We start from the raw sequence: 25,882 nt of genomic DNA, 5'->3' as shown, positions 1-25,882 counted from the left end.
ATTCATTTACTGTCCTGGACAAAAAACTATGAAAAGTGTTAATTGTGCATCTCTTACAATAAAACAGCTGCATCTTATAAATAACAAAACAGCAGGACAAGAAGCAGAAACGTCCTCTAAACAGACAAAAATCGTTTGTTTGTTGAATCTCAGCATCAGAAAAGCCTGACAGAGTATATAAACAGACTTATTCCGCGTATTGTAATGCATCCTACTAAGTACATTATCTTGCAAATGTGCAATTTTTGCCTTGTTAGTGAAGCTTAGACCCCTGTTTCTAGCAAGGAGCGAGCACTGTTATACAAATATAATAACTGTCTGTGTGTCTGCGAGTGTGCGTGAGTGAGAGGCAAACAAGAAATCCTTGTTATGTAACAAATGTTTACTTATCCGAGGTATGATTCATTTGTCAAAACCAAAACATGGGATATAAATAAACAGGTCTATTATCCCTCCAAACACAAATCATTACAATTCTGCTCCAATTATTTTCTCATCTTTGGCAAACAAAAGAGGGCGGTTAGTTCCAATCTGCTCCCCACTTCTCAAAACTGCTGTGGGGCCCTAAAATGCAATGTTGTATATTAAAGTTCAATACCATAGACTGTGTAAAGATTTGGCCGATGGGTGTGAAAAGTAAAGCCAATGCCGAAAGGGCTTAAACCTGCAATCTTTCTTCAGGCCAGTAGAGGGAGACACTAAAAAGTATTATATAGAAGTCTATGAGAAAATGACACAACTTCCCAACTGATTTATTACCTTAGTAAAGACATTTTTTAATGACTTTAAGGTCCCAACAGCTCGTTTCAAGTCTCTTACATTTTTGTATGATAGTCCCTGTTTTAATTAGGCTTTTTTACAACAGTTATTCAAGCTGCAAATAGTAGTAAAGAGTAACAATCAACAACAGATTACTCTTTGCTCCACCAACTCAACTAGTTCACAACTTAACTGAAACTGGACTTTTGTTGCCAAGCAACCCAAACATTCCGGCCCACAGGTTACCACAGATCAGCTGTTTCCTATCATGTACATTTGTCTGTTTGTTTTAATTTATCACCAGCCAGTGAAATAAGAGTCTGCTGTGTGATTCAGAGGTACCAGCTGATTAATGTAGGCATACACTCACCAGTCACTTCATTAGATACACTTGAAAAATCTAATGCAGTTCAATACAGCAGCACTGCCATGGATTCTATGACGTTAAGTTTTGTTGACTTTTGTTTTGCTGAGAGTCCAAAGAGTGTAAATTCAATGATGTTTATTACTGAGGCCGTAGTTAAAGGTGCTGTTGTACTAAACTAAATTATACTGAGATGTGTCTCAAACTTTTTGTCCTCCCTTATTCACATACATGAGGGGGCCGGAGTATTAGAAACACCTCTGAATATAATGCCGCTCAGTACAGCCCCACCCATGGCTGAGCTGAATGAAGTGGCCGGTGAGTGTACACAATCTGCTGTAATGTTAATTAACAGTATTCAGAACACCTGGCTGAGGCGGAGTGATACACAGAGTGGAAAGTCCCAGTGATGGTGTACTTTATATCGCCACTCATGGAATGCCTCTTGTCCAATCAGATTACTTGGTGGGAACTAACTGTTGTATAATAGATGATAAAGCATGGTATGCTTTAGGGCGTGGCTACCTTGTGATTGACACATCAAATTCACAGCCTAATACATATTCTTTTTAGCGTTAGCTGTACCAACAGGCTCTAAAATGTCAACTGTTTATTATGTTGAGTACATTTTGTTTAAAGCCTATTTTTGCTAGCTAACATTAGCACCCTTATCAATATTAAAGTCTCAGTGAATTACATAAGAACCTCGCTAACCAAGGTTAGCTTGTAACTTTTTGTTTGCTGACTCATTGTTCCTCTAAAGCTCCGCCCCCTTGTCCAAATTTGGCTTAAAAAAATGGTGACTGCCAAAATATCAAACTCAAGGCCTTAAAACAGCAGTCCACATACCAAAGGGTGACATCACGGTGGCTACGTCTACTTCTAGTTTATGTTGACTACCAAGTGGCCTTCAGGATACTTTTAGAAAGTCAAACAAATAAGCAATTTTTCATTTTGAAGTGCATGTAAAAAGTATGGTGATAGGTTATTTGTAAGCAAATGATAAAAGTGAAACCCTGATGGACAGTAAGAAGGAAGACAGCACTTACAGCAAACTCGTTGTCAGGATCCTTCTCTCCCTTCCTCACCGGCCTGGAGTACTGGAATTTATGGACTTCATTTACAGTGTAGAAGCTGGGGAGGGAAAAAAATCAGCACCTGAGTAAATTAAAACTGTTATGGGCAATCCACAGCTTGATTCAAAGGTTGATTGCTTTGCTTCAGGTCAAACACAGGACAGGCCTCCTCCAGGCGGGCTCTGCCAGGAGCTGTGGCATTTAGCATGTTGGTTATGACGGGCTGTCGAAGCCACGGCTCATCTACATGTTAATTAAATACATTTTTTGGTCGCACACGTCACTGGCTGCCCCTGAAGTTAGTCTGACATATCAGACATGTAGAGAAGCTGCAGCATACGTGACGGTGGCAGGGATGAACTTTGCCAAATCAGGTTAATAGACTTTTCACACTAAGAAGATGACGTGTTCTACAAAGCGGCTGTGGGAGCAGCTGTCTGGGCGCTTTCATGGGCTCCCAAATAGAGGCTTCACTTCCTCTTTTCCCATCTCTCTATCCGTCTCTCATGCACAAAAATCTGTTCACACACTCCTGGGGGAATGAATATAGATCTATTATCCTCATAGAGCATATTGGATTTCCCATTTCTAAAAGAATGCCATATGGTTCAGAGATTCTGGTTTGCCTTTATTAGCAAACAATAATGAATAAAATATGAAAGGACTCAGTGCTGTTACAAAACCACTGCCCTTTTATGTTTTCAGTAGCAGCAGTGAGTGTGTGCAGATGGTGTGTTGCTATTGATGACTGTTAATTTTTTTCGAATAAACAGACTACACAAATCTTTTGTACGGTGGCCCTGAAGGTAAAAAGCACGGACTTGTCTCTGAACTATGTGTGTTACTGGAGGAAACCTCTAGGGGGCACACCAGAGAGCTCAGGCTGTATGCAAGTACCGTATGTGCGGGACGCAAAGACATGGGGACACTCGAGGAGGTAACTATGATGTTAATTCTGAGATCACGGCATGTGTGTTCGGTGGACAGGCCACACCGCTAGCACCGTCCCCGCTCCGTGTCTCCAACATTTTCCTCCGTGCACGGACGTCACAATCCCAGACTTGCTTCCACTTAGTTTTGCAGGTTTCCATGCCGACTTCTTTAATGTAACTTATCTGTCGCCAGCTATTTTGACAGGCATGTTTTTTGCTGCGCAGCGGCAATGACACATCGTACAGATGTGGATAACTTCAGCTGGTCTTCAGAACTTTGTGCCATTGTTGTCCCTGCTGCTCTGTTAACCCAGTCACATCCCCTCTGCCTCTACACTGCCCCCTTTTGGTCATGTGCATACTGCACCTTGCGTACATGCAGCGTTCTAAACAAACTCCGGGCACGCGTGGCAGCCATCATGCGAACGCGTAGTTAAAAGTGAGTATATCTCCGGCTTAAGGAGTCGACTAATTGTTTTTCTTGTGTGTAAATGTTGTTAAAAGACTGTTTTTTTAGTAGCTAAAATTAGCATCCTAATTACTATCACAGTTAGCGAGAATCGTGGATGGACATTGCTAACCAAGGTAGAACTAGCTTTAGCTGATGACGTAGCATTTGCTAACTCTTAGCTAATCTTTAGTGACACCCTGTTGTCCAAATATATAACCATATATGTCTGGCTCAAAACAAAAACAAGATGGTGACATTTAAGAACATTTAAACACATTGATCACAAAACACAAGGACATTTCCCAAGAATGTCAGCATTTTGTTTAATACATTTTTGTTGTTTTGTAAAATGTTGTGTTTTGACCTTCAGGGCCACCATAGTTTTGTGACTCAGACTACACAGAGAAACTGGTCAAAGGTCTTTCTGAGGTATTTATTTTTATACAGACAGTCAGATGTTCCCTCCTGTGCTTGGTCAAAAGGGCAACACACCGTTTAACAAACATAATGAGAGACCTGTTCCTGAATTAGCTAAAAAAAACGTGGCATTAACATAAAAAACTGAGCCTCTGAGCTTCTGATCTCATAAACAGATTAATAAATCAGCTGCACTCCCCCAATTAAGCCTTTTACATGTCATTAGCTGCGGGCTAGAGATGATGCAGAGGCATGGTGTGGACAAAGCAAGGTCAGAAGTGGGTGTGTGCGCTCTGCCTGCTGCTTGTGACCCTTTGGCTCAAACAGCTCAGTCTCATTGCTATGCACCGTTGATCTTTTGCACAAATGAGGGAATAAAAAAAAAAAAGGGGGGAGAGATAGGAAGAGAGGAAGAGAGATGACCAGGAGGAGCACGCTGGGAGAGCTGAAGGAAGGAGTGCTGGCAGAGGAAGAGAGAAGGACAGACAGTTGGTGTGCAACGATCCTCTATCACTCTCTAAACACGGCTGTCTAATCTGGGCTATTAACAGAGTTACACATTCCAATCAGACACAGTAAGCAAACAAGCCAGCAGGGCTGCTGCAGGGAGGATGTGACCAACGGTGCAGGCGTGTGATAAGATCACTGCACAGGTATATTTGCCTAAAGGTTTTCCAGGTAAAAGTCTTCTTTTAATTATGTCCGGCGATGCGTTGAGTGGCATATCAAAGTGAATTTGCACAGCCGAGTGATGCAGCGAGGAGGGTGACGGCTGGCGTACAGATTGGGCAAACAAGAGGGAGTGTAGGGGCCCCGCACTGTTTGCTGTGGCCCCCGGTGAGCGACACAACGGCATTAATGATGTCAGAGGAACATTGTTGTACTTGGCACAGCGGCTAATAGCAGATGGCTGGCGCAAGTTAATAACCAGGAGTACAACAAGAAGGTCAACCTCTGTTTGTTCTATACAGACGCACATTTACATCTAGATTTAATCACTTCCACTGCAGCGGTCCACTCTAAAAAATGCTAATGCGCTTTTTCATCTCATCACAGCCTCTCTGAATTGTTTCTGAGTGAGTGGGGAGAGTACATTTGGCTTCCTGTATTGAAATGCACGCTGTGTGACTTTGAGGAACACACTCTGTAATTGTAAAGAAATGACTCTGTGTGTGTGTGTGTGTGTGTGTGTGTGTGTGTGTGTGTGTGTGGAGCGGGGATACACAGCTTACCTCACTATTTGCTCAGAGACAGGCTTGTTCTGGAACTTGGCAGGCAGGTCGAGGATGGGTTTGACGGTGAAACACTGGATGTCTTCAGCAGAAACATCAAGGGAACTAATGAAACTGTTGAACTCAAATGAATGAAACACAATTCATTTGTACCTGAGGATAATTCAATCACATTGTTATTAACTGAAATTCAATTTCAAAAAGCCAACTGCAAATTAAGTTACCAACATTTTTGTTTTATACATTCAAAGCATTTTGTCTGTTATGTATAACAGTAACACTTTGACATGAATTTGATGACTTTATATGCAATCTTTCATGTGTTGACTGTAATGTAGGGGGGCGTTGTCCCCTCTCAACTAGAAGCTTCCTGGTTCAAATCCCGGTTGGGATGTAGGGGGCCTTTCTGTGTGGAGTTTGCATGTTCTCCCCGTGCATGTGTGGGTTCCCTCCGAGTACTCCGGCTTCCTCCCACAGTCCAAAGACATGCTGACATTAGGTTCATTGGTGACTCTAAATTGCCCGTAGGTGTGGGCGTGACAGGTTTGTCCTGTGACTGTCTAGTGATCAGTCCAGGTGTAACCCCGCCTCTGGCCCAATGACAGCTGGGATTGGCTCCAGCCCACGACCCTGAACAGGATAAGCGGTATAGATAATGGATGGATGGACTGTAATGTCGTAATTCTAATTCTCTTCTTATTCTTATTCAAATTAGTATTGATTTTGGGGCGGCTGTGGCTCAGTGGTAAAGTGGGTCGTCTCCCAATTGGAAGGTTGGCGGTTCGAGCCCCAGCTCCTCCAGTCTAAATGGTAAATGGACTATACTGACATAGCGCTTTTCTAGTCTTTGCGACCACTCAAAGCTGCTTTTACACTACATATCACATTCACCAATTCACACACAGATGTATGAGGCTGCTATGTAAAGTGCCCAACTTTCAATCAGTTATCACATTCATACCCGTTAGCTATGCCACCGAGAGCAAGCGGTTCAGTGTCTTGCCCAAGGACCCTTCGACATGTAGCCTGAGGAGCTGGGGATCGAACCTCCGACCTTCCGATTGAAAGACGAGCGACTCTACCACTGCCCAGTCTACATGTCGAGACGTCCAGCGGCGTATGAATGAGCGTGAATGGTTAAATCCAGATTACAGGTTGCCACTTTGCACAGCAGCCTCTGCCAACAGTGTATAAATGTGTGTTTGAAAGAGTAAATGTGATTTGTAGTGTAAAAGCACTTTGAGTGGTCTGAAGAAGACTAGAAAAATGCTATATAAGTGCAGTCCATTTACCATTGAGATATGTCTCTGAGCTCTATAATTACTCTGCAAGGAGGTGTCATCATTTTATGGTGTTTAAAAAACCTGTTTCCTTTCATTGTGTGGACTAGCAGCATCTGATACGGCAGCTGCACCAAAATGAAATGCATAAGAAAAGTAATAAACAAAAACTAATAAGCAAAATTAAAAACTAATAAATGAAAAAACATCTTCCCGTAAACAATCAAATAGTAATAAGTGCTTCGTGCTGAGGATACATTGTCCGGAAGAACACTTTGTGTCCTCGCTGGGTGGTGTCGTCGTCTTCATCTTCTCCGCGTTGGGGAACTGTGTGAGAAGTCGTGCTTCGAAATCCTCTCTGCGCTCGTACTCCTTCCCTCGGTAGATGAACATTTTGTTCTGTAGGATTAAAGAAAAAACAGCGAGACCTTAGATATGAAAACACAAACACAACCATTCAAGCAGTTGCACACAATATGTGGACATAAGACACATTGTCCATTTGTTATCAACATGGCCGTATCGGCAGGGTGATTTCATAGACCATTTCACAGGGTTAGAACCAGGGGCAGGGATGTAATCAATGATGGCTGTAGGGACACACATGGGACGGTGACAAAAATGTAACATAAGAAGAAAGTTACATAAAGGAGAGTGGCTTTGATTTGTAAATCGACTTGGCCCTGGCGCCGTGGCTGGGTTACAATACATTATCATAATCTCCATTTTAAATACTTGGAAATGAGGGTGACTGAAAGTTCTTGGCACTGATGCAGCCATTAGTCAGTCCCTGCTGAGTTCAGAGTGGGCTTTGCTCAAGGAGGAGGACTTCTGTGTTTGCTAAGTGACAGACTGCAAAGGGTTACCACCGTTTTGCTGGGGGCTTTTCCCACAAACAGCTGCTTAAAAACACTAACCCTGTTGATGCTGAAGTTGTCTCAAAACCATTGTGATGATTCTGGTATTTTGACAGTTCAAAATCTATTTGGTAAGTCACCTGAGGATGGGCTGTCTTCACTTATCTTATCAGCTTAATCTCCTCTCCAAACCTTCAACTTTGCTGTCGACTTTGAATTACCTACATCAATCAACCCCCTAAATTAGACTATAAACACCTCTTTAAACTCATGATATCACCTTGGGAGAATAGCAGTTTTTACATTTCTCTCTTTCTTTCATAGCCCATCTCTGCACAATACATCACACACAGCGAGTCCTTTACTCAAGCACATCTCAATTCCCAAATTAATTAAAAGAACTGCAGCCATGAAAGATGCCTGGGGGCCATCTTTAAATTTGCTTTGACAGATAAGTTGACAAAAGCTCATTGATTTCCAGAGTCATCCTTTCCCACCGCAGGAGAATCAGCCTGAACATAAACTGCTGCATTTTTCAGCTGGTGAACAAGTGCGAGATTTGCTTTCTACATTTTCTTTAAATCATTCATCACCCGACGGAGGATGTTTAATCTTTTTCCATCATTGCTTATTTTATGCTTATTCATAAGAGCACAGCAGACACCAATTATGTTATAGAGGATTCTGGTCGTGTATACAGTAATCTCAATTTTAAGACTCTGATTGTGATTACCCTCAGACCTACAGTGGCTAGTTCTGGCAAAGAAAACTACTGTCATTAAATAATTCTTATTACACGGCTGTCTTAAATACTTGATTCCGATTGGTTAATTAAAGCATTCCCAGGTCTGCTATTTCTCAATAACAGATCGTTGTTATGAAGAACAGACTGTTGCTAGGGATTTGGCTCTAATCACACAATCCGGAGGACTAACTGTAATCATATCAATCCTCCAAAAGAAGCCAAATTTGTTCGTCAGTTTACAGAGGGAAAAACAAGAGACAAAACAGTGGAGGTAAAGCAATAAAGGTTAAACGATGCAAAAACTGTAGAGACAGAGAGATCTACAAAACTGAAGACGGCACATGGAGTAAACATTATACACAGTGTGGGATATGGCGGTGTTTAAAGATGGTGAATGGTAAATAAAATGCTAACAGACTTTGACAGTGACGAGACAGAAAACCTCAATCAGGTGCTGCGCTGATTCATGCGGTCCGGATCAACTTGTCTTACTTCACCATCAGTGGAAATGTTTCGATTTAATGAGTAAAAACAGCTAGCTTAGCTCATTTTAATGTGGGTTAAAACAGCTAGCTTAGCTCATTTTAATGTGAGTAATATTAGCTTGGTTAGCTCATTTTAATGTGAGTAATATTAGCTTGGTTAGCTCATTTTAATGTGAGTAAAAATAGCTAGGTTAGCTTATTTTAATATGAGTAATAACAGCTAGGTTAGCTCATTTTAATTTGGGTAATATTAGCTTGATTAGCTCATTTTAATGTGAGTAAAAACAGCTAGGTTAGCTCATTTTAATGTGAGTAAAAATAGCTAGGTTAGCTTATTTTAATATGAGTAATATTAGTTCGGTAAGCTCATTTTAATGTGAGTAAAAACAGCTAGGTTAGCTCATTTTAATATGAGTAATAACAGCTAGGTTAGCTCATTTTAATTTGGGTAATATTAGCTTGATTAGCTCATTTTAATGTGAGTAAAAACAGCTAGGTTAGCTCATTTTAATGTGAGTAAAAATAGCTAGGTTAGCTTATTTTAATATGAGTAATATTAGTTCGGTAAGCTCATTTTAATGTGAGTAATAACAGCTAGGTTAGCTCATTTTAATGTGAGTAAAAATAGCTAGGTTAGCTTATTTTAATATGAGTAATATTAGTTCGGTAAGCTCATTTTAATGTGAGTAATAACAGCTAGGTTAGCTCATTGTGATGTGAGTAAAAACAGCTAGGTTAGCTTATTTTAAATAGCTAGGTTAGCTCATTTTAATGTGGGTAATAACAGCTAGGTTAGCTTATTTTAAATAGCTAGGTTAGCTCATTTTAATATGAGTAATAACAGCTAGGTTAGCTCATTTTAATATAAGTAATAACAGCTAGGTTAGCTAATTTTAATGTGAATAATATAAGCTCAGTTAGCTCATTTTAATGTGAGTAATAACAGCTAGGTAAGCTCATTTTAAACAGCTAGGTTAGCTTATTTTAATGTAAGTAATGTTAGCTCAGTTAGCTAATTTTAATGTGAGTAATATTAGCTCAGTTAGCTCATTTTAAACAGCTAGGTTAGCTCATTTTAAGAATACTACAGAGTTAACCGTTGCTATGGACGCAGCTCTAACTGTGAGTGTAACAGAGTATTTTGACATGAAAAATGGAAAGATAACCATTTTTAAATGAATAAAGCCTGTGTGAAGGACCCGTCACTATACATTATCCCTTACATGCTAAAATGGTCTTTGTCTACTGTTGGGTAAAAAGGGCAAGTTGATAAAGCTGAGGGACAAAGGAGCACCAGTTCACAAAGCTGCAAAGTTCAAATGAAACACATGAGGATTTAAGCGACTTGGACATGCTTGTAGTAGAATTGGAAGATGTGTTACATTTAAGGAAACAAGGTATGAGAATAACTGTAATAGATTTAGATTTGCTTTCCATCTCCTGCAGAATCAGATAAGGTTTAGTAGACACAGAGGCTTATAAAAAGGTAATCCTGTTTATCTCCAAAACCAAAATAAGTTGTAAGAGAAGAGTGCTTCTAAAAATGTATGAGCCGGGAACGTTCCTTCATCTCCCTGAGTGTGCTCAGGGGTCCGTCTGAGGAACATTTTGACTGATAGAACAAGACAGCTCATGTCGGAGCGTCTGACAATGCGGTGTGTTAGGATACATATTTCAAACCGACTTTCGCACAAACCTCAGCCCCTCTTTAAGCCGAGCGCTCACAGGAAACTCAATGCAGGGATTAAATAAAGTTTAGGATTGATAGGGAGAGGAGGGAGAGGAGGAGGAATACGCCGGCTGGATGTAAAGTGAGAGAAACAACTGTGGCAGAGAACTGTCTTTGAAATCCTGAGAACGCCTTTAATGTGTCGAAAGGCTGAAAGAAACTTGAGAGAATTATAACAGAAACTTCTTCACAAGGTTTGGAAGAAGTTTGAGGTATAAATGATGACTTAATGTTAATATTCTGTGCCTGTCTTTACAATGTTTGATTTACTAGCAGCAGAAAAAGACAGCAGGAACAAGTGGCTAACTTGTGTCTGCAGATCTGAACAAATGACATCTAGAGGATTTTAGAATTAGCAAGTACCCCAGTGTCTAAGCACATTAACTACTAATAAATCATAAGCAGCTGAATTAAGCACTCTTGCATAAAATCAATTCTTAAGGGGGTGGGTACAAAATGCCTTTATCAGAGTATTGATTTTCTCACATAATTGACTTTCCCCTGAGGATACTGTGATGCTACAACGCAAACAGCAATGGGTGTGAAATAAGAACGCTCCAACCTATATTTATCTTAATAAGCCGAACATACTTGATTATTTCCCCTCGGATGTGAACTGTGCAGGCAGAAATCTTTCAGCGTGATTGTGAAATATATTTAATAATAGCCTTTAAAGCAGGAAAATGTATCATGCAACAGAAATGGTTTCCATTTAAATAAAATGCATTACATATGCCGATCAGCCATAACATTATGACCACCTGACTAATATTGTGTAGGTCCCCCTTTTGCCACCAAAGCAGCCCTGACTTGTCGAGGTATGGACTACACTAGAGATTTAAAGGTCAGGGTTAGGGTGTGACGTTAGCAGCAGATCCTGTAAGTTACTAGGTTGGGCCTCTGTGGATCGGATTTGTTTGTCCAGCTTTCTTATTTTGTCTTCATGCTTTTTGTGACGCAGCTTACACTGTTATTTTGTCGTGGAAGTTTCCTGTAATAGTAAGTTGTTACTCTAGTTTTCCAATATTTGTTTTGTCAAGATGTGTGAACTCTGGGAAATGTAGGATACCTCTCTGAGGCAAACCTAAAAATAAACGTGTCACTACATCATTACTCCTGGAAAGAAGCGAATATCAAGAATACATTATGTTTGAGACTAGATTTTACCTTTAACACATACACCGATCAGCCATAACATTATGACCACCTGCCTAATATTGTGTCGGTCCCCCTTCTGCCGCCACAACAGCCGTGACCCATTGAGGCATTGACTCGACCAGACCTTAGTGTAGGGACGTCTATGACTAAGACGTTAGCAGCAGATCCTGTAAGTTGCGAGGTGGGGCCTATATGGATCGGATTTGTTTGTCCAGCACATCCCACAGACGCTCGACTGGATTGAGATCTGGGAAATTTGGAGGCCAAATCAACACCTCTAACTCGTTGCCATGTTCCTCAAACCCTTCCTGAAACATTTCTGCTGTGTGGCAGGGCGCATTATCCTGCTGAAAGAGGCCACTGCCATCAGGGAATACTGTTTCATTGAACACAATGTACTTGTTCTGCAACAATATTCAGGTAGTGGTACATTTGAAAGTAAAATCCACATGAATGGCAGGACCCAGGGTTTTCACAGCAGAACGTTGCCCACAGCATCACACTGTCTCCGACGGCTTGCCTTCTTCCCAGAGTGCATCCTGGTGCCATGTCTTCCCCAGGTAAGTGACGCACACACAGCTTCTTCCATTGCTACAACGTCCAGTTCTGCTGTCTAACACATCCCACTCACTGACAGGTGCTATTGTAACAAGATAATGAATGTTATTCACTTCACCTGTTAATGGCCATTACGTTATGGCTGATCGGTGTATTTAGCAGCACATAAAAGGCAGGAAAATAATGAGGGAAAAACTGAGATGTAATAGAGCTAACACTTTCTAACCTGAGTATTTAAGATCAGAGTCTGTTGCATAAGGACAATAAAATGTAAATTAAGTGCAGGTTCCTATTGGAAAAGACAACTTCACAAACATTTATTTCAGGTTATTTCAGGTGAAGTCAAACCGCCTTCAAAATAATGAAAAAAAAGAGCTCAAATCTGTCCTCAAAGGCTGTTTAAAAAGCCGGTTAGATTAGGCCGGTGCAGCCTGCCCTGCCTGTAATGGAGTTTCTGCCCTGCCAGATGAAAGGGGTTAGGCGGGGCACGTGGAGATCGGAGGGAAGCAAAAGACCCCTGTGAAATGGCTGTTCTTCATAATCGAATAAAAAGAGTATGATCAGGGGATCAGTGTTCTTGGAAGTGGACTTTTATATCAGCCTTTTCAGTGAGGACTTTTAGGGTAATAAAAATGGCTTAAATTCCTCCTAGACGGGAAAACACCTTCAGCAGCACACCAGATTACAACGTAAAGACAGCTGAAACAGGGAATATATTACAGGCAAACATATCGCCTTGTCAGCGCTGCTTTTTTGCTCTTACAGGTCAGATGTGGATAAATAGCTCTGACCTAACATAACTGCTACAAAGCAAAATTCCATGTAATCCTTTGTTTCACAAAAACTGATAATATATGGACAGAACAGGGCACCCTTCACAGACGAGCAGAAGAAGCACCTCGGAGTGAATAAGGCCAGTGAGGAGACATCAAACGGCCGTTAATCACATATTAAATGTGTGATAAGCTGTGATCAGATTGGCACGAGACCAGCCAGGACACTTAGAGGGGAAATACAGATCAGTTCAGGTTCAGTAGCCAAGTGTACTTTGTAGGGGTTACAGAATGGATTATTCATTTAGATTAAATGTTCATAATAATCAATGGCCAACTAATGGTGGACAATTAAGAAATGAGGAGCGCCCCAACTGCACGTTACCACCAATTGCAAAAACATTCAAAGCAATATTTAAGCAGGTGTAGGCCTGAATGTGTTGTGATTACAACCGACTAAAGGCTCTTGACAATTTGACAAAATCGCTTCCTGTAACGGTGTAATGGCTGCATGGTTTTGTTATGCAGACTAAGCCTGACTGATGTGGGACATTTGAGACTGATACCGATAACAAATATTGCAGCCGATATCGAAATGTTTGAACTTTAATGAAAATACACATTTTGGGTTTGGATTGTGCTCTGATATAAGTATACAAAGGCTGCTTTCCTTAACAGATTACTGTATTATTGAAAATTTTACATTATACACATGGTCAACCAGTGGTTCGACAGACCTCTGTCTGCTCAGCTGTGATGCTCGGCTACACATGCTGCACAGAGTGCTGAGAGTATTTTAAACGACAGTTAGTTCTGACCAAGCCATCTGATTGGATAAGAGGCATTCAGTGAGTGATGATATAGAGAACAACATCACTGGGACTTTTCGCTCTGGGACTTTTCACTCTGTGTATCACTCCGCCACAGCCAGGTGTTCTGAATACTGTTAATTAACATTACAGCAGACCGTGTGTCTACATTGATCAAGCTGGAACCTCTGAATCACACAGCAGACTCTTATTTCACTGGTTGATAAAAACTGCTGATTTGTGGACACAGAGTGCAGAAGGATGTTTGGGTTGCTTGGCAACAAAAGTCCAGCTTTAGTTAAGTTGTGAAACTAGTTGAGTTGGTGGAGCAAAAAGTAATCAGTTGTTGCTTGTAACTGTTTATTACTATTTGCTGTTGTATAAAAGCAATATCACACTCGAGGTTGTGATGTTATACTGAATATCAGCACTGCAGTGATTATCTGCGGCACGAGGCCATGTGATATTGCTGCAAAACTATGCAGTCTGCTGAACAAATTACGTACTTACACCAGTTCTAAATCAACTTAAGAGTTGTTTTCTGCATTATATGTTCTATATGTAAGTTTTCATATTGGTGAACATGTATGCCGATACAGATATATCAGTCATAGGCCAATATCGGCTGATGATATCGGCCAACAGATATATCAGTCAGGGTAAGGCCTTAATATAAAAGTTAATATAGCTTCGATTGTGGGGCTTTTAAATAATACAATATAAGGTAAACATGGGCATGCAGTATGTATTATATATACAGGAGCCAGGCCAAACACGCTGTGAGAACTGGACCATGAATGAGGGAAGAGGAGGCCAGGAGGGCCAGAAAGACATTGTGTTTTATTCGCAGCTTTTTCCGAGAAACCTATTTTCCCACAGTGAAGGGCATCTGTCCAGCACATTGTTCCGGATCTCCTCTATAGCCCACACATGGAACGGCTGCCGTGATTCACAGTCTGCATGCAGCGAGTGAGTAAGTAAGCGAAAGCCAGACCAGGTGGGATGTTGAACAAGGGAGTCCCGCCAAAACAACCCAAACCCGTGGGAGCGAGACGTGCGAAACACAAACGTATCCACGGCTGAGGCTGAGAGCGAAGCGAGGACTGGTAAACCTATTGATCATCTGTTTTGACAAGTGGCTCACCCACTCGGTGCTATCAGCCATGTGCAGGGTGCTGAGAGTTTGTGGGGGATGTGAGATGATGTGAGTACTCACACGTAGGAAGGAGGGGAAGCCCATGCCGTAATACCCGACGGCGAAGTAGTCTGGTTTGGGCCGGATGACCTTCACGATGTTCTCGTAGAACTGGGCCTGCTTCCGCTGTTGAGAGAAACAATCCGTCAGTGTCAGGGAAAGATTTACACTTTTACTTATGATCCTTGTTGCTGATTTTAAAGAGGAGGGTTTAATGCTGTTTCACATTTAAGACATATATATAATGTTACAATGTTGGATCTCCAAACTAAACATGGGTGAAGTTTCAAATCTGTAGGTAAAAGTATGTTGGAGTAATCCCCAGGCTTCTCAGCTCAGTCTACAGGCTGCTGTGAACGGCAGGTTTCATACTGTTTTTTCTACACGCTGCACTTTGTGATGTCACAAAGCGCAGCCTCAGCAGGCTTCGGAGAGCTAGCCAATCAGAAGAAAGCGGGCTTGTAGGGGCGAGGTTTCTTAAAGGGACAGAGCTGACTGAGTGGTTTCAGGCAGAGGCTGTATGAGGGCCTGCACAGAGCACCAGTGTGAGTAAAATGAGTTTAAACTGCAAATTATGCTAAGCTACTCCACAGGTATCACAGAGTGAAATATGAAGCTTCAAATTAGCATAATACCCACCCTTAATTACAAATTTTAATTATTCATGGGTGTTTAGTTTTGATCTTGAGAAATCTTTTGCTTCTCATTTTATTGATTTGCTGCTTTTCTAAGCCAGAATGCTCTTGAAAAAGATTAATGGATTTTAAGAAAATGATCTGTCAACTATTATGATAATACATGCAGTATGTGACATAGTCTGCTAAATGTATGTGCTATCTGTGTATGTAGTCAGAATGATGTGCTGGAATATCAATGTCTGTGAAATTGGTTCGTCCCTTTAGTCTACTTCATGTGTAACTTTAGTGGAATTCTTGTTTGTAACTGCAGCTCGACAGAGTCCAGAAAAAGTATAAATATATAAAAGTATATCTTATCCTACAATAATTATAATTTCAATAGTTTTTCAAGCAAACAATTAGCTGGTTCCAGATTCTTAAATGTAATGATTTCCTTCTTTTTGTCATTTTGTAAATGAAAACATTTGGGTTTTGAACTGTTGGTTTGACAAAAGACCCAATATGAAGTCGTCAATTGGTTCTAACTCTTGATTTTCCTCGCTGACGGTTGCTTTCCTGTTTAGATTGTTTGCTTCATCTGAGCATCAAATTTGTTTCTCTTTCTTTGGGTTTTCACTCATTTTTGGAGTTGTATCTGTAGTCATCGATCTTTTCTTTGTTTGTTCAGCCATAGTAGATTACTGTTTACTCGCAACACTTGCAGAGAGCGGAAAAGCAGCCGCTTAGCTCCGCCTACCCTCTCTGGCAGACCAACCACTGCTGGCTGATGGAAAACGCATCACTAACTGGGCGCCGCTTGTGATTTTTTCCGCTAAAGTCGCCACAGACACCCAGTCTGTAATACTGCAAATGCAAAGGCTTTCATCAGTGGGCCATAGGCTCAATCACCATTGTGTTACCTCATACGGCGACAAATCGTGACTTAAAATACTTTATTCAAATGAAAAAGTTAAAGATTGTTACTTTAAATACACACATCACAGTCTTCTGCTCTGAATGAATCAGTAAAGAGTGGTTGCAGTCTACACACTTTATGACACTAAAGCTAAACAAAGATAATCGTAGCATGACTCACCAAGGATGCACTGAGCTGCTCAAAGTCAAACATCTCATTCTCGTACTGCTCAGCCAGCTCCTTCCCTAAAATGATGGCCTCCTCCCACATCTATCGGGCACACAAACACAGACGGTTAGTAAATGAATCAATTAGAAAGATTGAAGCTTAAATGAAGCACTCATTTTTCAGCCAGATGAAAAGAACAAATTATCTCTCCCAGGCAACAGTTTAAATTTCAGGCGGTTTAATAAGAAAGCAAGTGAAATCTTTTTACTTTATCAGTTTTATTCAGTATTTTCTCGCATGTAAAACTCAGACGAAATATATAACAGTTATGCATTATCCCTCGAGACTCATCCAATGTAGTGGAGTGGTGTCACAGATAGACAGAGGACTCTTCTAAGTGGCTCCCTGACAGACTGGATCGAGCTGAACTGATCTGGGCCAGACTGGAGGTGGACCCGGTCCAGACTGCTACTCAGATCAGCCTGCCATCAGCCAGAGTGGTGGTGGCAACACCATCTGGGATGATTCCGATGACACTCTGAGAAACGGTCTCCCCGCTCCCTCTGAGGAGTGTTTATGTATTCCTGCAGCCACTGTAACACTTCCTGATCGCTCTGGTGTGTCTGTGTGCGCATCGTTAGCCAAGGCTCTTTCAATTTCTCCTTGGCTGTGTCCTGCTGAGCGACACTGGCTAAAGAGGCAAGAGCGACTGCTGCGAAAAAGCCTTGGGACATCATCTCTGAGAAGCTCTGGCTGCAGATCTGCGGACCCTTTCCAGGCTTCACTTACAGGCTGAGAAACAGTTTTCTCCCCCGAACTAAACAGTGAAATTGTAGAAAAACAGCACAGTAACCAGGTCCCAAGCAACTGGAACATTTCCCCGTTTTTAGAGGGCTGCTATTCACGTCACAACAGAGATGAAATTCGAGAACGTGGTCCGATGGAAATGGAGGAAAGGCAGGAAAAGCAGGTTTTATAAAAGGTAGGGGACGACACAAAAGAGCTGCATTAACGCTTGTGTGGTCTCATACGCGTCTCCGTCCATAAGAGCATCAGCTAACAGAACAGGATTATTCACAATCCCTCTGCAGAAAAGGAATATAAAACTTCCATTCAGCAGCTCTTCCTCAATACCTACCTTCTCATGCCAGCAGAGGTGTTTAACTGAGATGGCAGCATCTAAAAATAGCATCCCGAGTCCAGGATTTATCATGATTATGGCCACTCTTCTGCGTGTGTGTGTGTTCATGCGCCAAAATGCGTGTGTGTCTCTCACCTTGCCCTTGTCGAAGTAATTGATAATCTGCTGGTAGAGCTGGTCCTTAAGCTGTCCTTGAGTGGTGGCCTGGTAGCCGTCTCGCTGGGTCAGGTGGGCCGCACACTGCTCGTCCGACCACTGCAGAGGACGAGGCGGCGCGGGGTCAACGAGGTGCAATACAATACAGAGCAAAAGGGGAACAGGTGACAGGAAATCAATCACTGAGTTATAGCCAATGCAAATGGGTGAGATTGATGTGGAGTTCTTTTTAAAGCTGGCCACATTCTGGCAGGGCAGGATGGAAACTTGAGACACGGGCAGTGAAATATGCGTCGATATATATTGAATGGCTCAGCCAGGGCGATACAATACAACGCTTTCTGTGGCTAGTACCTGCTGTTTTACTGTTTGTTTAGCAAGCTGTGACTTTCCTGATTATAGCTTTTTTAAACTGCTTTGCACTGCTGCACTTCTTTAGAAAAGTTTTATTTAATCTATATTCTGTGTAAATAAATTTTAAACTTCATTATTATATGGATTTTATTTATCTTATGTCAAAAACTTCATACAATTTTGCCATTGCTTTTATCAAATGAGCTTTTATTTCCATCTTTTTTCCATCTTCCATCTATCCACTATCTTTACCGCTTATCCTGTTCAGGGTCGTGTGGGGGCTGGAGCCGACCCCAGCTGTCATTGGGCGAGAGGCGGGTTAAGGGCCCGATCAGACGGAGCTGATTCGCTCGTCTGGCGCACCGCACTGCCTTTTCTGTTGAAGCCTACGGTTAAAAAAAGAGCAGCTCGCTGCGCCTTTTTTATTCTGTTGTTAAGGCAACCACGGAATCATTAGCTGTCATTAACCTAACTGTTATTTAAACTGACAGAAGGCCCGCCTCCCCTTTCATCCGATTGGATCAGAAAAAACGCCCATGACGTCGGGTGCTTTTCTGCTTTGAGTTGAAGTTTTTTCAACTCGAGGCGCTCGGAGCGTTTACTCAAAATGTGAGGCGCACAGAGCGGAGAAACGCGAGGCGCTCTGCAACCCAAAAGCAGCACGCAAAAAGCCTCTCATTGAAAGCTACTACAACAACGCCGCCCCCAGCTGCTACACTGCAGCCAATCACAGGGCTGACACATAGAGACACACAACCTTTCACGCTCACACTCACGGGCAATTTAGAGTCACCAATGAACCTAACGCGCATGTGTTTGGACTGTGGGAGGAAGCAGGAGTACCTGGAGAGAACCCACGCATGCACAGGGAGAACGTGCACACTCCACACAGAAAGGCCCACTATTATAGGTGCTTTTCGACAGCAGGAACGAGGAACCTTTTGAGGAACTCAAACTTCGAACCACGGTCTAAATTTAGTTCCGGGGTAATTGATTTACCCCTGCTCGAGGGGTAGTACTTTCCAAAGATCCAGGAACTGTCAGGGCGGGGCCAGCAGTGCTGCGTTTTATTTCACCTGCCTTGTTTAAAAGACGGCAGCTGCAAGCTCACTGTTATCATCGTGCTTCGAGATGGAGTCTGCCAACGACAGATGGACTGATGACGAGGCGCAGGCCTTGCTGAGCATTTATGCGGAAGAGGACACCCAGCGGGAATTGGAAACGGCGACAGCTCTGTACGTCAGTGGCCTGATTTGCATAATCTTCCTGGGACTTTAGGCCGCTGTGGAAACGCAGACAACAATGAGCCACAGGAACCATTTAGTTCCTTGAGGAGAAGTTTCTGGAACTAAAAAGTTCCTGGTACTTTTGGTCAAAAAGCACCTCATGTCCGAACTGGGATTGGAACCAGGAACCTTCTAGGTGTGACCACTGTGCTGCCCCTTTTTTCATCCTATTATTAATATTATCACCAATTTTATCTGATTTTTATGCATCTCTATTCTTGTTGAAATGGTTATGCTTTCATGTGCATGAACTGATTGTAAAGCACTTCAAAGCTGCAACTCTTGTATGAAAGGAGCTAAAGATGCTCTACAATCAAAGTTATTATTATTCATTTAGCTTGTATTTGCACAAGAAATGTGTTAACAATAAATATCCTATTCACCTGAGTCATGCAGCAGCGTCATCTTATTCTTTACAAATCTGCTTGATGCTGTAAGCAATGCCAGACAAGGAAGACTGATGCAGAAAAAAACACAAGCATAAAGACTGCGGGGGCGTCCTTTTGTGCTGACCGCGTCCTCCATCATGCCTTTTCTTCACCCTGCATGGAGAATAATGAGCTTTCTGACAGGCTACAGCAGCTTGGCTAGCGGGGAGACGGACAATCTGATTGGCCTCTGTGTGGGGGAAGCATAATCCTGTGCGGCCCGGCCAGGACTGATTCATTACCGGCTGCTTTTAATTGGGGTTCTGCGGCGTTTTGAGCAACCTGAGGAGTTAAGATCTGACCAAGTTCTTTTTCAAATGTGAGGGCCACATTTGAATCGCAAAGCCGGAGGAATTTGAACGCGCTGCTTTAGAGACGGGCGGGAAAGTAATTGCTCTGCACATTGTTGCTGTGGCTTGAGGAGCAATGCTGGGAGGCTTCGGATCGGGATATTGATTACTTTACATGCTAAGAGGGATCTGCGTTTGTACTCATGGACGGCTGGCGAGGCTGCATCGACAGAACTAAAGTGCTGATACATTTCTGACAACGCGCAAAGTGCTGTATATTCATCAAGCATTATTACACCGCTGCAGACGCTCTGCTGGAGGAGTAATTATTACTCCAGGAGCCAGTTTTACTCCGTAACTGCTGCTGGATGCAGAATCATGCATCCATCATTCATCCCCGCTCATGCTTGTTTACACGAGCCTCTGTGTGGACACAATAGCAGCACAGTGACTTCATAGATTACATAGGAAAGATTATTGGAGAAGAAAAGATTCACACAGACTCTGTTGGAACAAAATGAACCAATTTCCACAATATAACAGTGAATCCCCCAATTGAAGGTTTGCTATGATCAGGAATGCCGCAGCTGCGGGGAGATGAGCTGTATTAAAATAATAATGACAAAAACAACTCCTGCGAATGCTGCTGCGACTGTTAAGCAAGGAAAATGTGATTTAGTCACAGCCTGCTCTCCCCTGTCGGGACACGTACAAAGGCGGAAGCAGCCAGATATTTATGCAAATGCAGACGAGTCGTTGGATGCAACCATTCTGGATGAAAGGTAGAGAGGAACAACTCCAAATTCAGGTTATACCCAACCCCAGCTGGGAATAGACACCGCAGCTCTGCGTGCGAGGAGTTCTGTGTGCGGATGTGGTATATTTCTGTCTAACACTTTCCAGGCCGAGACGAGGGGGACATTTACAGGAAAGGTTTGATCTTCAAAAAATCCCTTCATGATAATAAATATTTCTGCATTAACTTCAAGATATACCGCATCGGTCCGATTATAAGACGACTAGGATTATTAGACGCCCTCCCCCTTCCCCTTTCAAGACTTATTCTTACAGAAAAGATCTTCTGAAGTCAAAGAAAACTATTTTATTTTACCTTTTAAATAAAATCACGTTTTCAATATCTTTAAGATTAAATTGTCACATTTAAATTCAATAATTTAAAAATGTCAATAAATCTTTAACCATCAGAGTGAGGTCTATTTACAGCTGGATGCCAGCTCTGTTACCATCTGTTAGGTAAGACTGGACGTGTCGGTACCGCGGCCCGTTGCAGTGTTTTTTCTGGGCAACACTCGCGTCTGCCCAGCCTCACTGCTCACTTATTGGGGGCGAACTGAGGAGTCTCCAACACCCCACAAGGTTTACTTACTGAATAGTAAATGACTGTTTTCTTTAAATGCAGGATTTAAACACAATGAGGGAGAAAAGCTGTAAGGAGGTGGCGCAGCTTGCCTGGTGCGCGTCAGCTTTGAGCAGCGACTCGGCCACTTGCAACACACAATGAATGGGGGCGAATTTTCAGCTGCTTCAGTTCACGATCAGTTGATGCCAGAGTTATTATATTTTTGAAATTTCCATTAGTTTATATTCTTATTTAGTCTTTGTGTTTGGTTTTTCATTTCAGTTTATTTATTTTTTTTTTCTGGCCTTTTATGCCTTTATTGACAGAGAGGATAGTGTCGGAAACAGGGGAAGAGAGAGTGGGAATGTAGCCTCTGCATATGGCTCTTATTTAACCGCTGAGCTAAACCGGCGCACGTTTTTAATTTTACGAGTTATTTTGAGAAATTGATTGTTTAAGTTTCGTTTTCATTAAGTCTTAGTTTTTGGTTTGCACATAAAGTTGGAGTTTCTACAGGAGCCGACATCTTTTATGTAAATCCCTTAGTCTTGGTTAACTATAATAACCCTGGTTGGTACGCAACGTAAGCCTGCTGAGAGCACAGGAGGCGGCTAGCCGCGGCGCTATGTGATCTTTCTGGGCTTGCCATTTTTCGGACACTGTGACAACAATTATCTTAAACTTTACATCATTACTCCGCCTCAGTTGTTGGTTAACTTGGCCTACTTTTGAGCCATTTGTTCCGGACGATAACCGTGTCTCTCCGTCTCTCATCCCCCTGGCTCTGTAGTCGTGAGTGACAGCTGGCCTCAGTCATGAGGGTTACACTTGCTTAACAGATAAGAGGTGCCATCTGCTGTTGTGAACGTATATTGGCCTTTCAAAGTCTAGACCCCGAATATAAGACGATCCTACTTTTTCAGATGTACAGTATGTCAAGGTCTGTCTTATATTCGGACCAGTTCAGTATTTGTTTTAAAAGAAATCTTCAATCCGCTTTCAGCCTTCACCCTCAAAACAGCTTCCTGGTGTTCGATGTAATACACAGCACAGAGGGGTCTTAGTTTCCGGCTGATAAAGATGAGAGTAAAAGCATGTCTCAGCTTTATTTTTTTTCCCCAGGACAGATCAGATACTGGCTGTGACTTTCATCAACTACGCAAGCCGAACAGGATGCCGCTCAGCGAGTCTGCCCTCTCATGCCACGCTGGGATTAAAGGGATGCCGCCCTATCTCTCTAAACACATTCAAATTCACAGATAAACACTTTTAATGCCTGAGGTTAAATGCCATCTGCCTGAAAACAGCTTAACCGTGTATTTGGGCTGTTTGAAGTACTTTACAGAGTGTACTCCTACAATTATTTGCTGTTGGTATTGTGTCTGTTTACCTTGAGCAGTTTGGCGTGAAGCAGCAGAGTGTACGCGGCCTCCGTGTAGTTGTCGCACTCTTTGTGGAGGTCACACAGCTTGTACAGGTACCTGGCAGGAAACAGCAATGATTTACGGGTATGTCAAGGTTGGGCCTCTCACACTTTACCAACAGGTAGAGTTAACTGCGCCAGACTGATGCTTTTTGACAGCATCTTTTACGTCAAATAACGTTGACAGACAGACGGAAAAGATTGTGGAACTAGAAAGATATTTTATCAAAATCGAATATTTTATTCTGGATCTCTTGGGACAAACAGTTTAGAGGAAAAGAGCAAGAATCACGACTTTCGTAACAAATAAAAATAAAGCTGAACTGAATGTGACAGCAGCACGTTGTAATGTAACCGCAGAGGTGTGTGAACTTTGTAAAAAGGGCAGGATATGACGTCATCTTACCTGATGTACATCTCCTCTCGGTCTATCTCCTTGTAAAAGTTCTAAAGGAAGGAAGGAGACACAACATTAACAGAACAATGCTTTACAAAGTGATTCATGCTTTGTATCATGTTTTTCCCTTATGCCTTTGGTTTTCAATAATGTAGCTGCAGTACATTTTGATGCCATGTTTTCATGTAGGGACTCCTGGCTGAGGTGTCCTACCTTGGTAGTGGCTAATGGGGAGCCAAATGAATAAATAAATAAACCTTAGAAGTAGGGATATTATCGGCACCTGTAGATGAAAATGACATATCGGGATCGGCGTCGATATTTTCCGCCAATAAAACAACGCTTTAATTCTGCCTAAACGCTTGACGATTCCCTAACAAGGCTTGACGTAATGCTACGACATTAACTCAGCGCGAGTGTGTGTGCACACTGCCTGCACCACACCTGCACCACGCCTGCACCACGCCTGCACCACGCCTGCACCACGCCTGCACCACGCCTCTTCCGTCAAGTGCTGAAGAAGGGTGCAAGATGTCTGCGGCATTTTTTTAACGTTTCTGAAACGGACAGCACTGTTGATTTCATTTTCTGTGTTTGTTATGTGCAATCGGTACAATTTGCCCTAGTTGTGGCTATTGTAAGGATTGTCTCTGGGAGAGCATCATCCGAGCCTGTCTAAGTTGTGTGAATATTACAGTTTAAAGTGAAAGAAAAGTTAAGTACAAATAAATATGGCATTATCTACATCAAGTTAAGTACTATTCTTATGTTGCCCAGTGAATGTGTACATTTTAAAAAGCACTGTATTATGTTATTCCTGCATCTGCCAGTGGGCCACTACAATAAGAGTAGGCATGATATCAATTCCACTACAGGGGAGACTTGACGTTCTCTGCAATTACGTGGAAAAAACGTGCCGAAAAAATCGGTATCGAAATCGGCAAAAAGGGTTGGAAAATATCGGCCAAAAATCCAATATCGTTCATCCCTACTTAGAAGTGACATGACTGAAAGAGGCCAGGGGGAAACTCACACAATATAAGATACTGCATAGAAACTATCACACACCATCCAGACTCCATAGAATAAAACGATAAATGATAATCTGCGCTGGATGTAGAACTAAAACAGGAACTGTCCAACATCGTATCTGGGAGTGTAGTTAGGTCAGACCTCTCTGGAGTCAGGTACTAAGAATTTTAAATATCAGTAGTTGGGTTGGATATTCCTTTAAGCCCGGAGTTGTGTTCACTGGGGGACCGGCCCCAGATACCAAACATATCCAAGTGTATTTTCTGTAATTATTGTGGGAACAATAACGGCCTGTCGAGTTATTTCAAGGCACTGGAAGATTTCAAAGGCCCCACAGCTGAAAGAATGGGTCAGTGCAATTACTGAGACAGCATCTTATTAATGTAATGTAATGTGCTGACAAGACTAAGTGACAGGCAAGTGGCGGAGGGGGGTCTCCCTGGGACAAATTGTGGGATTACATTAAAGTGGACAACGGGTCTGGGTGGATATAAGAAGCCTCTGTGATGGATTCCTGTGGCGTCACTCAAGGATGTTTGTACGGCATCTTTTCTCTCTGCTGTGGAGACGTTTGGTTTATATAATATTCATTGTGTATGTGCTGCTTGTTTGCTTTTTTCCTTTTGAATCTATTGCTTTATTTGTCACGTGTTCCTGTATCCTGAAAAAAATAGTACACTAAGTGGGCGGGGCCTTTATTTACCTCAGCTGCAGAGGGTACCAGGCTTTTATATGAAGCAGGCTTATGTTAGAGACAGGCCGCTCCGGTTAGATTGCACCCGCAGTGACTAAAACAGAACACTTTAGGTGATTAATCCACAACAACAAAGTGTTGATACATGATTGGATGATTATTGGATCGTATTTGGAAATAAAAAGAGTTATAAAATGAATCACTCACAATAATTAATTCAAAAATACATTTATAAATGATTTGATTTCCTTTGTTCCCGGCCTGTGTTTGCGGCCGGCCTTTATTTGTACGTGCCGACCACGTCTGTTATTTGAGAATTGACGCTACGTGTATGCCATGCACCAAGCTTTACGGTAGGATATTTCTAAGACTTTAAAAGAAGAATGTTTTGGCAGTGTGACAAATTCATTTTCCCAAATTTGGAAACCCGGCTGGCCTGGAAGTCCTGGCTTGCAGCTGGCAGACGTAGAGAAAAAGGAAAGCTAGCTGCCTGACATCACAGTTACGTCTTCACTCTGCTCTCTTGGCTAAAACTGGAAAGTAACATTTTACACAACCTGGCTCCGCTCTGGCGGAACATGACTCAGATAAATGCTGAAAAGAGGCCGCGGGCCTGAAGTTCAATGCCAGCAGACAAAATTGACATTTGTGTGCTCCCAGATGAAATGTCACATCACAGAGGAGAGGCGTTTCAGGTGACGCTCTGTGATAACATCTTAATGCGGGGTGACATGTGGAGGTGGATGTTTGTGTTTCTTTCCTGTGGGTGGGATGTCATTATGTTCACTCTAATGACAACA

General features: G+C 42.2%; 1 protein-coding gene across 1 annotated transcript in view; it reads right to left on the bottom strand.

Moving 5' to 3' along the window:
- Nucleotides 1–25,882, bottom strand: part of dock1 (dedicator of cytokinesis 1) — a 248,180-nt gene that overhangs the window by 28,504 nt on the left and 193,794 nt on the right. The window contains exons 36-43 of the mRNA XM_069665134.1: nt 23,366–23,406; nt 22,927–23,017; nt 17,798–17,917; nt 16,534–16,623; nt 14,842–14,946; nt 6,769–6,910; nt 5,232–5,313; nt 2,173–2,257 (exon numbers count right to left, since the gene is read on the bottom strand). Of these exons, the coding sequence (XP_069521235.1) occupies nt 2,173–2,257; nt 5,232–5,313; nt 6,769–6,910; nt 14,842–14,946; nt 16,534–16,623; nt 17,798–17,917; nt 22,927–23,017; nt 23,366–23,406 (756 nt within the window). The remainder of the gene's footprint in view (nt 1–2,172; nt 2,258–5,231; nt 5,314–6,768; nt 6,911–14,841; nt 14,947–16,533; nt 16,624–17,797; nt 17,918–22,926; nt 23,018–23,365; nt 23,407–25,882) is intronic.

This window comes from Semicossyphus pulcher, unplaced genomic scaffold (assembly GCF_022749685.1).
Source record: "Semicossyphus pulcher isolate SPU_LCO1_2020_fin unplaced genomic scaffold, fSemPul1.0.p SCAF_16, whole genome shotgun sequence".
Classification (NCBI taxonomy): Eukaryota; Metazoa; Chordata; class Actinopteri; order Labriformes; family Labridae; genus Semicossyphus; species Semicossyphus pulcher.
This window is presented reverse-complemented; position numbering and strand designations above follow the sequence as displayed.